This window comes from Camelus dromedarius, chromosome 11 (genome assembly GCF_036321535.1).
Source record: "Camelus dromedarius isolate mCamDro1 chromosome 11, mCamDro1.pat, whole genome shotgun sequence".
Taxonomy (NCBI): domain Eukaryota; kingdom Metazoa; phylum Chordata; class Mammalia; order Artiodactyla; family Camelidae; genus Camelus; species Camelus dromedarius.
In genome coordinates, this window is record NC_087446.1 from 43356945 (window position 1) to 43372853 (window position 15909).

Sequence of the window (15909 nt, forward strand, 5' to 3'; positions counted from 1 at the left end):
AAGGGCATTGAAAGTTATTGTCCTTTTGTTGTTCATAAAAAGAGAGACAATACTTCATTGTTGTATAAAATGTAAGATTCAAAATGGCTCTCCTGAGAAGCCAGCAGAATGCTGTGGATTTCATGTCAAAATCAGAAACCAATTGCTAATCACTGAGATACATATGCAAAATGTGGTATGTAAGGACATGCATACCAGAAATATAATGACAGCAAGTAAAGATTCTAGTTTCTTGAACAACTTAGTTATGTCCCAAGATTTGAGGGAATGTTTTATGGATGTGAAGAAATAACCTAGTGGCAGCCACCTGAATTGCAGGAATAGTTCTGGGAGGAAATACAAGGTCTTTCTTAGTAGCACTCATAAGAAAACCCACATTTATAAAGTGATCTTTGGTTGCTGCAATATGAAAGGCAAATATCCTCTAAAATGAAAAACATCCCACCAAACTGAACAATTTTAAGGAAAGGTAGGCAAAAACAGATAATTTGGTTAAGTGACAACTCTATTCACAGCAGCAACAAGAAAGACAAAATCTGTATGCACTTTCAATCAGGAGCTCCAACTCCTAATTCAGGGAGTAGCTATCACAGGAGACACCTGTGCAGCGGGTTACACTTAAATGTTTCTGATGAACCACCACTGTGGCTGCTTTTAATAAGCTGTATGATTAGTTTTTTTTAGGTTATAATTCAAAGCATTAACTCAAAAAACTGCAATTAAATAATGCTATTTTCCTTAGCAAAGGATTCAGAACAAGGAACTATCCTCCTGTCTCAGATTTATCTATCTCCTGGCATTAGGGCAGTAAATAACTGTCTTTCAACCAATCAACAAATCTCTCATTTAAAAAAAAAAAGGAAGTGAATTTGCATATGCAGCAGACTAGGAGTCAATCAAGAATGTGGAATTTTTGTCCACGTAATTCCCTGCTGCATAAATAAACAACTTAGGGTGTGAAAAAATGCCCTGAAATCAGCCTTCAGAACACTGAAGTATTAAATATACGCCTGTGTCCCATCAAATTGGTGTGAGTTTATATTGTGAACAAGTCATGTGGGTGTTTTCAGTGGCTGGAAAAGGCTCAGATAATAAAAAGGCACCACATTTACAGTTCCCAGAGACTCACCGCATTTTACTCAATCTGTCAGCTTCCTAGAGAAGCATTCTGCTGTATGAAACTAAGTGAAGAAATTGTGTTCAACAGATGAAAGGGATTAGCCAAGTTATACAGATAATATCATGGTAGAAACCTATTGGCAACTGTCTAATATCTCATTAACATGGAAAATCTTTAAAAGTCAATCTGAAGCTAATCTTCTGGTACAAATCTCACAGGATTTCTTCTCTGTGTGAGCAAAGCTTCTCTGGGTGATGAGGCAGAGGCTTGAGTGAAGAGCATATGTGCAAATATACAGAACTACAAATATGTCTGGATGAAAAAGCCAAAGAATAAAGATGCTGATTTAAAAGTTTCCAATCAGAAGACCTGCATCTATGACATAAGACCCAAGATCACTCAAGATCATCCTTGTTGAAGTGAATAAAGTGGAATAAACAGAATGGGTGACACTAGGGGATTGCCAAAGAATGAATGGAAAAAACTTCATGAGCTTTACTTATGAGGATACTCTAAGTGTAAAGCATGACACAGCATCAGAAAGAGACATGACAGAGAGAAGAGTCAGGCCACTGCGAAACGGACAGTAAACAAGGCAGACAGAGTTAGAGACCATGGCATTAAAAACAGCAGTGACGATAACAGAAATCCCAGGGTTATTGTGGAGGTATCATTTGCACTAAAACACAGGGAAATCCAATTTATTTTTAACTTCTAATCATATGGCAAAACAAATTATAGCATTATTTATATTTTACTCATATTGTGGTTCGGATTATGTTTATGATTCTGAGTTTCAGAGTTTTGGACAAAGAGCTAATTCTCTTAGCTAGGAATGAACATTTTAAAAAGTGTAGTCTGTAAATAAATATTTTTTTAAAACCCAACCATAAAGCAGTGGAAAGGAAGGTATTGTATAAGTTAGGCATTAAGAAAATTAAGTGTCACACACAAAAATGTGAAGCTGCTAAACCCCCTTCAGATAAAAGCCACAGGTAAGGAATCACTGATATATAGCAGTACCAGCTAATGTCCTGAATAAAATACAATCTTTACATTTACAAATTACAATCCTATAAAATGAACTGAGAGCCACATCACAAGAATCAATGTTTACCGTAATTTGCAATTAAGTGGATAGCCCGGTGATGGCCCATCTCCTGGAGAATCTGTAAAAGGTCACCGATGGTCTTGTTTTTCTGTGCCCAGGACCAAAGTAATTCTCTTGTTCCACTTTTACCTTGGTCTACATATTTTTCAATGTGACGAACATCCAGCCAGCTGCTTGAAAGTCGCTCTGCTGTGGAAATTAAAATAGGGAGAACCAAAAAGTAGTTAACGTTTATTGGATCCTTGTTTTTGTGTACCTTCTATGTTTTATTTCATTTTAAACATTTTAAAATGTTTTATTTTGAACTAATTTAGCATGTACGCCTCACCCAACTTCCCCTACTGTTAACATCTTATATAACCACAATACAATGATCAGACCCAGTGATTACTCAACTTCAGAACTTATTCTAATTTCACCAGTTTTTCTAGTGGTGTCTTTTTTTTCTAAGATCCTATCCAGTTTCCCACGTTACAATTAGTTATAACTTCTCCTCAGTCTGCACTAGTCTGATGTTCCTCAGTCTTTCCTTATCTTTCAGGGCAGTGAAATGCTACTGTGCCCTTCTCAGCGCATAATATGAAGAGGTTCACAACATGTCTTACCACGGGTGATGTTAATCTTAATCCGTTGGTTAACTTGGTGTCTGCAGGCTTTGTCACTATAAAATTATTATTATTTCAAATTAATAACTATGTTGGGGGAGGTACTTTGAGACTATGGAAATATCCTGCCCCTCAGATTTTGCCTACAGATATTTGCATCTATCAATGGTTCTCGTTTATCATACTTATTACTGTGGGGTTTGTTTAATGGTGTCTTTCTGTTTGCCCTTTTTCCTTCTGTGTTCTTTAACTATAATTCTTCTGTAAAAAAAGTGCCATCTCTTCTTTCTCATTTATTTAGGTAACTAATTTGTCTATATCAGTGTGGACTCATGGATATTTATTTTATTCTATAGGTTAAAACCCAATACTGTACTTATTTTGTTGCTAAAATTGCCCCAACTTTGTCCATTCGGGCTGGCTTCTACATTGTTTTGACAAGCCCTTTCATTTTTGATAACACTTCCTTATTTCTGGCCATACAAGATGCTCCACACTCATTTTGTATTTCCCCTGCCCTAGCCCTTGATTTAATCACCTTTCCAGGGAGTCCTGGTTCCTTTTTTTGGATAATGGTGTTTAGAAAACAAGATCTAGATACTAGATGTGCTCACTGCTGCCAGGATTCCATTGTTTCTAGGTCCTCCAGGCAGACAGAGCTAGAAATATAAGTATGTGCTCTCACCTATGCGTCTGTATTTCTGTCTGTACACGTATTAAATGCCATGGCTTTCTACTGAAACCTCTAATCCAGGTCAATACCATACGGCACAGGTTAGCCCTTCTTCACTTACAACTTCATTCTCTGACAGTGAGAAACTTTGCTCTCATTATCTATGACATATTTACTTGTTTGTTCAGTTCTACATAAGGTCCTTTCAGAATGACTAACCCATACCCCTGTGAGAAACACATTAACTAACCAAATTAAAGCACTTAGGGACAACTTTTTCTGTCCTCAGCCTAGGTATTCTGGCAAGAGCCTGTTTTCCAAAGTTATGTAGGTTCGTTCTTTTCTTCTTCATTCTCTTCAGTGTGGTTACTCACTGATAATGCGTGCAGGTTCATTTGCTCAAGTTTTTACGGAATACTGTTTTAAATGTTTTCTAGTCTGTCTTGCTGCTGAACATTTTTGAGCAATTAAAAGTTGATATCTGGGTGGGGTCAGGAAAATGTTCTACTGGGCTGATAGGATTTTAATTACTCAAAAACAGTGTATATGACTTATTTAGGGTCTGGTATAACTATCTTAAAGCTGTGCTGAAAGTATATGACCCTTTAATCTCACTCTGAGATAAGAGGATTCCTCAGGTAAAAAATTATGGTCTTTCCACATAACTTCCAAATTTTGAAGTGTATCTTAAGGCAAAGGAGGGAGAAAGAAAGCAAATGACAAATCAAAAGCATAGCTTTCTTGTCCCTGGATTAGCCCAGTCATCTTGAGCACTGAAATTAGCAATGTGTTTGGGGGCCACTGATGGTGACAGCAGCACCCTTCATACGTTTATCCTCCAGAAAGTCTAAAAAATTTGGGAAGACAGATACAGGTCTATAGATTAAAATCCAGCTGTCACCTGAGAGTGGTCATGGGGACTCCCCCAACACATCACCATATCTGGTTATGGGCGTCATCCCCCTCTCCCTCTTTCACACATATAAATTTGGAAGCTGCTTTCCAGTAGTAACTAAGGTAACCTCATTGAAAGACTCACTTATTCACCAATGATGTTCACCAAAGGTTGATGTCCTTTTAAAAGGTGAACAGGCACTCAGGTCTGAGAAAAGCAAAAAGCCCTAGGGAATTATCTCTTGTTCAGTCTGTTTCAGAATACTTGGTTTTTAAAATTTTCTTAATGAACTACTACACCAGTTATAGTATATGAATCAAGACATCAGAAAGGCAATGTCTTCTGTTTAATATGTTATCCTATCCCCCCACATTTTCAGTCCTACAAAGGTTTGCTGGACTATTCAATTTCCTTCTACTTTATGTTCCTGCTGAGCCTATAAGTAAATCCTGAAAGCTGAAAGAGATCACATTATGATATGATGACTGCCCCTCTTTCTGAGTAAAAAATGACTTGGTAGACATTGCTAGTGCCCACCAATATTTCCAGTCCTCTACCCCATCAGAGAGGATTAGATTTTCCTGCTTTAGGTTGGTTATGCCCTTGTGTCTCTTCCAGCCAGAAATACAGAACAGCCAGGGTGTAATTCACCAGGTTCCCATCTCTGCCACAGTAATGGTAGAAGCACATGTTGAGATGGAGGGAGTGCCCCAAGATGGAAGCTGCCTGGAATGCTGGACCACCACATGGAGATCAGCTGTCCTGGACTCTCAGGGATTTTCCTACAAGGAAAAAGTAAGCTTCTGCTATGTTAACCACTGAGATTTTGCAGTACATCTTAGTCTAACCTAACCAATACACACAAAGTTTTTTTTTATCTTGAATTTCTCTTATTTCAGTCACATCCTGTATCTAAAAAGAGTGAAAGGAAAGTGGCAGCTCTGGTGAGCACATATCAAACAAGGGATAATAAAGTTGAAACCTTCAATTTGAATCCATGCTAAGGCTATGGGGGAAAAACAGTTGCTACAAAATATCGACACATTCATTGAGTTGGAATGTCTTTACCCTTCCTCCATATTTTAAGTTTTGGCAAGAATATCTCCATTTTACATCTCTTTGAAGAGATGATGTCTTATGAAGGGGCAAGGTCTATCCAGATGCCAAAATATATTTAGATAGAGTATCACTAAAAAAAAAAATTGAAGGGGAACTTCAAAGCAAAAATGTTTATCCAGACATGGTAACTCTATTTTAATGTACTTTTTTTTGATGATGTAATCTACCTATCTGGTTGAGGCACATTTTTTTAATAAACATTTTATTTCTAAAAGCTCCTGGAAAAAAATTCTGTAGATCAGTGTAGTTCAAACACTTGTTCAGCATCTACTGTGTGCCAGAAGTACTGTAACTGCACACAGAAAGTATAAGTAGAGCATGAAGAAGGGTCCCTAACTAAAGACGGGGCCATCATAGAAGGCTTCCTAGAGGAGTGGTTTCTGGAGACTGAGCCAAGTTTAAAACTATGAGTATTTCTCAAGAGAGGACAGTTCTTAAGGAATAACCGTATAGGGTACACCGTCCTGGGGAGAAAAAAACCACTAAACTTCTGGTTTGAAAACAAGACAAAAGAATGAACTCTGAGCCCCGTAGACTCTCTTCTAAGAAGAAAAGTCACCAGTCCAGACAGAGCATCGTGGCCTCTCCCCTCCCTGGGTTCGTGTTGGAACATGTGGGTTTAGTGGTGGCTCTGTCGCCAACCTCTGGTACAACTCCAGACAAGTCACAGCCTCACTAAGCAATTTCAGACTTCTCTTCCAAGTGAATGTCCTTTGACCAACAGTCCTTCCCAAAACAGACATGAAATCTGGTTGCCCCTCCCTGGCCTGCTAATTAGATAAGCACTGAGCCTAAGACATCTCCAGTCTTTGAAATACTTCCCGGTCTCCAAAGCAGCATTCTAATAAGGAAATGCTAAATATCAAATTTCAGCAAAGACCAAGTTTAGATTTCTACTTCATCCATTAGTAAATCAACTGGCTAACATTTAGAGAGTACTAGGCATTCATATAAATTAACAATTAATATTTATATAACATACAACAGGCTTCTTCTTTTTTTTTTTTCCTTCAAAACAGTTCCCCTTCTGCTTTGAATCTCTGGGGTAAGACACACACGTAACTTACCAGGGGTGAAGAAAGAAGATGCCACATGGGCTACCACAGCCAGGGAGAAGCATGGGGTGGTGGGACATCAGCTAAGTTTGCAACAGGGATGGATTTTGGAGTGAGATTTAAATCGGATGAGGGAAGAGCCTGTCAGATGGGGAATTGTTTCAGAAATGAAGAAAAGGGCATGAGGGGGCAAAGAGGAGACCGGTATGCCCAGGGCAGAGCGTTTAAGTTAGAGAAAAGCTGAACGAGCTCTGTGAAGTTTCCATGTTACCTTCATAGGAATGTGCTGAGCACACAGCAGATGTTCAATACGTATTTCCTGAATGACAGACAGGCCCCGAGTCTTAGCATAGGAATTTAGAACTTTATCATCAAAGTAAAAGGGACCAATCTAAGATTTCTAAGAAGGTGATGCAAAGGTGGATGCTTTTGTTTTTAGAAGATCAATCTGGCGGTAACAGTAGCAGGAGTCCCTTGTACAGTATTTGCACATGAAAAGGTATAAACATTTTATAGCTCACAATTCTCACAGCAGGAAAGAAACCCTTATAACTATTAAGGCTATCTGGAGTTAATGTTCCAAGTTCCAGGGGATGTCAGATTTCCCACCTAATTCTAGTCCCCGTTTCTTTCTTTCTTTTTTTTTTTTTTAACTCCTGAATTTCCTTTTTAAAAATGTAACAGGCCATGATTCTGTGCTCTCCCATCCTGTGACTTGGCTGAGAAACTGCTAACAGAAGATGCTCTCTCTTGAGCACATTTCTGAGATTTAGCTGGAGGCTGAATGAACGAATGCCAAATCAGCTGGGCTTTTTATAGTTCCCTGACACTGTCTGCAGGGGCAAAGGTTTCTGTGTTTGCACCAAGTCTAAGGAAAGCTAGATTAGACAAAGGCATTTCTTGAACAGTAAATAGGTGACGGTGTTGAAACTGATCCAGCTCTGTTTAAATGGATCCTGAAAGCATGGGTTGCTTCCAGGACTGGAAATGAAATGTTTTCTCTTTCTCTAACTGGTGATTCACAGTACAACCTTAATAGTTTTTCTCCAAGGATGATGCATTCTGAATAGAAACACCAGTAACAAATATTATTAGCATCCATAAAACGTATAATTCATTTAGATCAAATCATGTAGGATAGCTTCAATTTGATGTGACAGGAAAGCAAACTCTTGATTCCTGTTATATTATGCAACAAAGTTTTCTCTAATCCTTCCTTGCTTCCTTGCAGAACACAGAACTTTGTGTAACAGTACTAAACAAAGAATGAACTTCTCAGTGACTGCTGTGTTGCTAAAGTTAAGCGCATTCTAAATGAAAAGATAAATAAGGAAAAAAATGCTACAGTTAAACACTGTTTAAAGCCATTTTTTTGGAACGCAGTTTTTTTGTTTGAAAGCCATCTCAGCATAATATAAGCCAAAAAAAGTCCACTGAGAGGTTCAGAAATAAATCAATCTGGAGATATTGATAGATTAATAATTATTCAGTGCTCAAAGGTCCTTGGAGGCTTTGTTTTCAGAAGGCAGGACTATCTAGGTAGTGCTAACCACTGGGGAATTCAGGTGCAGAAATCACTCTCTATATGCAAATATGTCTCTGAAGGGGTTTTTCAGAATAACGCAATATACCTTATTTGGAATCTTAATATTTGCATATGACCACATGCCAAAACCCCTAGGAAATTCTGTGTTCTTGCAAAGTTTGTTTTGAGATAACAAAATGGGAAAAGGAGAAGACGCCTTTCTTCTTTTTTTCCCACAAAGCACACAAACAAATTAGGCAATCAAAAAAAAAAAAAAAAACTTTACAACTGAAAAGATATTTTTAATTCCAAAAGAAGTAAAACAAAACTCAAAATTTTAAGTTAGCTCAACTCCTCTTAAAAGACGATAGCATTTACACCCACTAGCTAACACAGTTTATAAGAAATAATATTCATTCATATTTGAGTTTACATGTTTTTACCCCATACCTAAGTAGGATTCATATTCCAGAACTGGGAAGGCCTATTCTTGATTTTTCAGGGATCCTTCCATCTGTCCTGCTCTCACAACCCGAGACCCAGGAAAGGACCTAACATTAACTACCTCTGGGAGATAATTTAAGAACAGTTCACTCACAACACCAACATTTCAGTCTGGAACTCAGAAGCTGTATAATTCCATACTCTGGTAATTCAGAACTATTTCCACATACTTCCTTCCCTTGTTCAACTTTATAGCATCTGAATCGGTCTGTTGCCTGCATTACACTGGAAAATCCTTACAAGCAGGGACCATGATGTTGTATCTAGCACAATGTTTTGCCTATGATTCTGCCCAACAAGTTTCTGGATGTTTAACAGACATCTGTTCATTCATTAATTTATCCAATCAACAGATATTTACTGAATAACTTCTCTGTACCAGGTTGAAGTTTAGATGTTAGAGGAGTAAGCAAGAAACAAGGCAAGTAAAAATCCTCACCCTCATGAAGCTTATTTCTAGATAGACAATAAACAAATAAACAAAGTGTATATATGTATGTAAGTATATGAGGGATAAGTGATACAGAGAAAAATGAAGCAGTAAAGGAGCATAAAGGGGTATCAATTTTAAAAGTGTAGTTGGGGTGGGTAATAGTTAATCAAAAATATGAAGGAGGTGAAGAACTAAGCCTCCACATCACCTGAAGGGAAAAGGTTCCTTGCATGTCCAAGGAGGCCAGTTTAGCTAGAGTTGAGCAAAGTAGAAGGAAATGAGAAAAGCACTATAGGACTGGTGAGACGGGAAGCTGCTGGAGGGCTCTGAATTGAATAATGGTAAATATGTTCACATGTTTAACAGGCTCACTGGCTGCTGTGTTGAAAAAGAACTCAACCAGGGCAGGGGCAGGGGCAGGGAGCCCAGTTAGGAGACTGCTGAAATTATCCAGGTTGGATCTGATGGTGGTTTGGATCAGGATGGCTGTGGTGGCAGTGGTAAGAAGTGGTCAGATTACTAGATAGATCCAGAAGGCAGAGTCAACAGAATTTACTGAGAGACAGGATGTGGTTTGTGAGAGAAAACAAGAAGTCACAGAAAACGAATAGTTTTGGCCTGAACAAATGAAGGATGGAGCTCCCATTAACTGAGCTGGGGAAGAACTTTAGGGGAGGAGAGCACTTCTGGACTGTTAAATTGGATATGTCTATCAACTAGGCAAATAGGTGGATGGTGCTAATGTTCAGGAGAGAGACCCAGGTGAGAAATCTGGGCTTTATGAGCATATAGATGGAATGACAAGAGAGTGGGTACAGTAGATCAACAGAAGAGGAGACATTCATGGACCAATCCGAGGGGCACTCTAAGAGATCAAACAGAGAAAGAGGAACCCGTAAGAAGAGCAAAAAATAGAGTGTACTGTTCTAGAAGTAAAGCTTTCAGGAGAAAGGAGTGATCAATTGTGTTAAATAAGATGAAGACTGAGAACTGACCACTGAATTCAGCTAACGGTGACCTTGGTCAAGAAGAATTTCAAAGGAGCAGCCAGAATGAAAGCCCGTCTGGCGTAGGTTCAAGGGAGAATGGAGAAACTGGAGTATAAACAGACCTTTTGAGGAATTGTACCAAAAAGTAGAACAGAGAAAGGGGTGGTAAACTTAAGTGTGAAAGTTTGATCTAGACAAAACATTGTAAGATGGGAGAAATAACATGGTGGTCAAAGGAACATGGGCTCTACTCCACCTTCAGGGAGGGGGAGCTCTTCTTTAAGTATGGGCCATACATAGCAACTCCCTTCCAAAGAGCACAATATGGAAAGAGGGGGTAAAAAACTGTAGAAACCTGACAGGGACTACTCCAGCCAGGGCTAACCTCAACAGTGCCAATCATGTAAATAATGTGTACCACTGATATGATGTAATGAAAATGGTACTCTACTTCTTGTGGGCTAATTCCCCAAAATCCACACTCTCAGTCTAGTCATGAGAAAAACATCAGACAGATCTCTGTTGAGGGGCATTCTATAAAACAGCAGGCCAGTACTAACCAGTACTCCTCAAAACTGTCAAGGTCATCAAAAACTAGAAAAGTCTGAGAAACCATCATAGCCAAGAGGAGCCAACGGTTACATGATGACCAAATGTAATGTGATACCCTGGACGGGATCCTGGAAGAACAGAAGGGACATTGGGTAAAAATGAAGGACCTCTGAATACCATATGATGGTATTTAATAATAATATATCAACACTGTAACAAATGAACCACACTAACGTAAGATGTTAATAGTAGGGGAACCTGGGTGCAGAGTATACAAGAAGGATAGCGTATATGAGGACTCTCTGCACTATCTTCTAAATTTTTCTATAAATTTAAAACTGTTCTAAACAATAAAGTCTATTTAAAATTTAAAAAAAACAACATATACTTTGAAGTCTGATCATCTGGTTAGAATCCTAGTCTGTGACTTACTAGACTATGATTTAAAGTAAGTTACTTAAATTCTCTGAGAATCAGTTTTCCTATCTATAAAATGGAAATAAGAAGAGTGCCTATCTTACAGAATTTTTGTGATAAATAATGAGATAATTCATGAAAAGTACTTAGCACAGAGTCTCTGGCAAACAGTCAGCACTCAACAGACGTGGCAATTATTAGTAGTAGTATTACTATTATTTTAAATCTTGATTAAATACTCAAATACACATTTAATGTGATTTTACATTTAATTTGTCTTAAAGTGATTAATAATAATTTCTATGATAATTTTCCCTCTTTTGAGAGAAAAAAACTGAATACAATCTATCACATAGTATCTGTCAGAAGGGTTTCTTGCTCATTGCATTATAAGTGTTGAAAAGTTTTGCAGGGCGAGCTGCTCCAAACAATTTAAATACTAGCTCACGGTAACATAATGAATTGTCACCAGAGGCTTTGTGTATATGTTATTTTGTCTGTAAAGTAGTATAAGATAATTAGTATTCTCCAATTTGGGTTCCAACTTTCATTTTAAAGGCATAAAATTATCAATATCAACCAGAGAATATATTATCTTGTAATTACTCTATTTTTAATAACAATAAAAGTGATTTAAAGAAAGATGTAAAATGTGTTTAAAGATAAAAAGAATTAAATGGAGTAGTGAAAAACTAAAGTAACTGTTATATTAACATGCTATTAAAGAAGAGAATTTGGTCTAAACAAATGGCTCCCAAACCAGACTGCGCATCCGATTCACCCCCGGGGCTTGGGAAAAAACCAAAAGCTGCTGGACCCTTGATTCAACAGCTCCAGGGGTGGGGCCTGGGCATCTGTAGCTTTAAAAGATTGCACAGGTGATTCCCATTTGTTAATGACCAGTCTACCTTATCCTGTATACACTGATCATATCATACTCGCTGCCATATGATATGCCTTTGTCGGAGCTGCCTTTGCAAACATAGCTTGATATTCACCACCATCAAGAATCATGATCAGCTCAAGTGAGAACCAACGCTGAGTTTGGTTAATCTTTCCTACTGCTTTTCTCTTCTCTTGCCTATTACTATCACAGTTGCTTTCTATATCTTCTGATACCCTCTGTATTTTCAGGCTTTTGGCTGTCCTGAGCATAAAAGAAACTGTCTCCTTGATTCAGTCCTCCACACTCTCTCCCCTAAGGTCAAGTTTTCTCTCCCTGCAGCTCTTTCCCTCCTTTTTCCTTTCACTGTGCCAATAGGGGAACTCGGCCTATGTAGCACACGCAGTCACCCTCAGCCACCCAGAAGCTAGCCAGCCTTTCCTTCCTGCTGGGCCAGCAATTCATGAAGCAGCTGGTCCGTTTCAGGTCTCCTTTCAAAGCTGTGGTCCAGAGTCAGGGGCAGACACAACCCCCTGCACGGTGAATTACAGGTGGAGTATGAAGGAGTAAACAGTTTAGATTCCTCCCCTATGAGAGAAGAAATATACAAAGGAACAATGACCAAACTACATATAAAAATAGAACTCTGACCCACAATGTGCATCAGCCAGCCCAGGAAGCCAATGTACTATGCGGAGTAACCAGTCCAGAAAGTCAAATTACTCTCTGTAGGAACTAGTCCAGGAAGCCAAACAATAACCCTTACAGCAATTGAGACCCAAAATGGCCAGGGCTTCATTAATAACTAACAGATTCCCTAATTTTTGCCCCTGATTCCAACTTAGAGCCAAGTAGAGAAAGCCAAACATGTACCCTAAGCAATCACACAGAATACCCCGTTTCTAGTTGGCCTGCGTACAGCTTCCCTAAGCCAACAGCCTCCAAGCAGGGCATTCCCCTTCAAGCCTTCTCTTTTTCTTTTATACAGCTTTTCCAATCCTCTGCTTGCCTTTGCATCTCTGTCAAATGCAAGTGATGGGGGCTCACTCTCTTGCTTTGAATAAGTAGCCTTTGCTTGTTCTCATCTGGGTGACCCTCATTTATTTCCACTACTAGGAAAATAGGGCTGCATGTTTGAAATGGCTCACTGAATGGTTCTTTCATGGTAGAACTGGCTGTACTTCAGGGAGGCTGTGAGATGTAGCTGAAAGGACACAATAGTATTTGTGACCCTGAGGAAGTCACGGGGGGAAGTGAAGAGTGGCTGTGGGTAAGGGCACAGGCCCTGGATCCAGACCGCTATGCAATGCACGTTTGTCAGCTTGGGCCCCTTACCTAACCAACTTGCAGCACAGTTTCACCTGTCCAAACACTGATGCTGGTAATAGCACCTGCCTGACAGGGGGGTTGGAAAGGTTTGTAAGACAACCCATGTAAAGCACGAATATCCAATTTTCAGTGCTAAGTAAGAGGGGTGGGGAAGGGAGGGAGGGAAAGAGAGGGGAGAGAGAGAAAGAGTTACAAATTCCAGGAAATCAATGGATGCAAAAACTGCCATGTATCATCTATTTCAAACAGATATGGTGTGGGAGGGATCTTATCTGTCAAATGCATACTGGAAATCTCCATGCTTTCCAGAAATCAGAGTTTTCTGATTTTTACTTAAAGGCTATAATTTAAAATTACAGAGCTTATAATACATAAACCATTTTTATGTAACTAGAAACCCAATGCCACATTCCAGAAAGTGTGGCCATATTCTTCACCAGCAACAAAACTTTTTTCCTCCTTGATCTTCTGCTATTCTTGGTAAGAATAATAGCTATTTCAGAGAACTAAAGCAAAGTTGTTTGGACATGTTTGTATTTATTTTCAACTAAGCAGACATCATGGAGTATCAAATCTAACCATAAACCTGTGTAGTTAAGATTGATTTTTGTCTGAGTTCTTTTCTTCTGAAATATAGTCGGTTTACAATGTGTTAATTTTCTGGTATACAGCATAGTGATTCAGTTGTACATATATATTCTTTTTAATATTCTTTTTCATTATAGGCCATTACAAGATATTCAATGTAGTTCCCTGTGCTATACTGTAGGACCCTGTTGTTTATCTACTTTGTCCGAATTATTTCTGATTATCAAACTCAAAGCTTCCAAAAGGCAGCTGCTTAATTTTCCAAAGTCTCCATAAAATGGAGTTTTGTAGCCAACTTTCTAGATTAAATCAAAAAGCCACTCTAGCCTAAACCTTCATTCCACTAGATTGGGTAAATAATCAAGATATATTTCACTAAGAAAACTGGGAGCCACGTTAACTACAAATGATATTTTATTTTAGCATTTCACATGAAATGTAGTTAATGTGGGCACTTGGGCATTTCACCTGAAGTTAAGGTGAGTGCATTGAAAACACTACGGGATAAGCATTTTAAAGGTATAAAAATGTCTTCATATGAAACTTATATTCAAGGGGTCATTTTACAACGACCAGAAGACACCATGGGCGTTCTTACTCAAATTATTTCGAACCAAGCAAGACAGGAATCGTGGAGAAACATTAGACGGTTTCACGCCGGTAGCTGGTTTTTCCCAAGGCTCCGCTCACTTAATCTTGTAGCAACTCCTTAAGTTTCCTTGACAAAAGAGGGGGAGCTCTCGGGTGGGTCTCGGGGAGTATCCGCGCCCCTTCCCAGGGCGAGCGAGAAAAGGGCAGGTTGGCGGTCGGAAGCCCGGAGGCCGCGCCGTCCTGGACCGCGCCCAGCCCGCTGGCCGCGCGGGGAGGACGTCGGACGGAGCGTGCGCGCCGCCCCGCCGCCCGCCGCCCCGCGCCCCGCGCCCCGCGCCCGGGCCGCACTCACCGAGGCCGCGCCAGCCGAGCGCGCCGTCGCAGCTGTCCAGGACCGCGCAGAACTCGCCCAGCAGCACGGGCGGCAGGTCGAACAGGAGCGTGTGCGCTGAGAGCGCGCCGCGGGCCTCGGCGCTCCCCGCCGCCGTCCAGGCCATGGCCGGGCTGCCGGAGACCGGGGGCCGGGCCGGGGAGGGACGCGGCGCCCAGGCCTCTCCACCCCCGCGCGGTGCCGTTACACAACCGCGGAAATCCTGCTTCCACGACGGCGGCCAGGACGGCCGCACACGCCGAGCCCGGGCCGTGCAGGGGGCGGGCCCCCCCGTGACGCACAGCGCCGCTCGCCGGAGATGGCCCCGCGGACGCCGGCCTGGCCGCGGGCTCGCCGGCCGCGGCTTCTGCCTTCTCGTTGGCTTTCAGTATTCAACAGTCCTTTGTGTCTGGGGACGTGACTGAAGAGGCAAAGCATAGAGTGAGAGCTGGAGAAAGACCAGAAGCGCAGAACTGATGCAGAGTCCACCACCCCCTCGGCCTTGCCTGGATGAATATGAGATGCTCCGTTACGACTTCTTTAAAAACATTTTTTCCCCATTTTATTCTGTTCCTTGAGGAACACTTGGAAAACCCAGAAAAGGTGAAAGGAGAAAAGAATCACTCATGGCCCCTACTCAGCTGAGGACAACCGCTCTAAACGTTGGGCACATTTTCCTCCCAACTTTTACTGAAGTTAAACGTGCATGTCTGAAATAATTCGAAAAGACGAACGTAGATACCAAAAACAGAAGAAGGAATGAAGTGGAATAAAACTGGTCGTTTTCTTCACGAGACCGTCCCTTCTCCATACTGCTGTTTGGTTTTACTGCCTTCTTTTCTCCCTGGGCTTCCCTGACGAAACATCCTTCGACCACTTTTTCCTTCCTCAGAGTGCTTCCAGACTCTTCCTCTTGCTGTCAACGGGAGAGGTTTAAGTAGAATGCACTATTGTTTTGAAATCTTCTACTGTTTATGCTGTAATATCCCACCGCAGGCATGACACAAATGACACTGACAAAAAAGAGGAGATGCTTCGAAAGGGGTGAGACAAATCCCAACCTTAAGGACTGAAGAGTGGCCAATGGCTATCAACTGAAAAATATCAGCACCTACTTGAAACCATTCAGATTTGTACTCTTTGGGAATGG

The 15909-nt window shown here is 40.5% G+C and overlaps 1 protein-coding gene across 4 annotated transcripts in view; it reads right to left on the reverse strand.

Annotated features, from left to right (window-relative positions):
* Nucleotides 1-15181, reverse strand: part of IRAK3 (interleukin 1 receptor associated kinase 3) — a 47426-nt gene extending 32245 nt beyond the window's left edge. For 3 of the 4 annotated variants that reach the window (XR_010383206.1, XR_010383205.1, XM_064491730.1), the window contains exons 1-2: nt 14742-15181; nt 2238-2420 (exon numbers count right to left, since the gene is read on the reverse strand). Coding sequence is in view for 2 of the 4 variants with exons in the window: in XM_064491730.1 (XP_064347800.1) it covers nt 2238-2420; nt 14742-14886 (328 nt within the window). In the remaining 2 variants the exon portion in view is untranslated. The remainder of the gene's footprint in view (nt 1-2237; nt 2421-14741) is intronic. The other variant, XM_064491731.1, reaches the window with a different exon arrangement.
* Between the last annotated feature and the right edge of the window lie 728 nt (nt 15182-15909).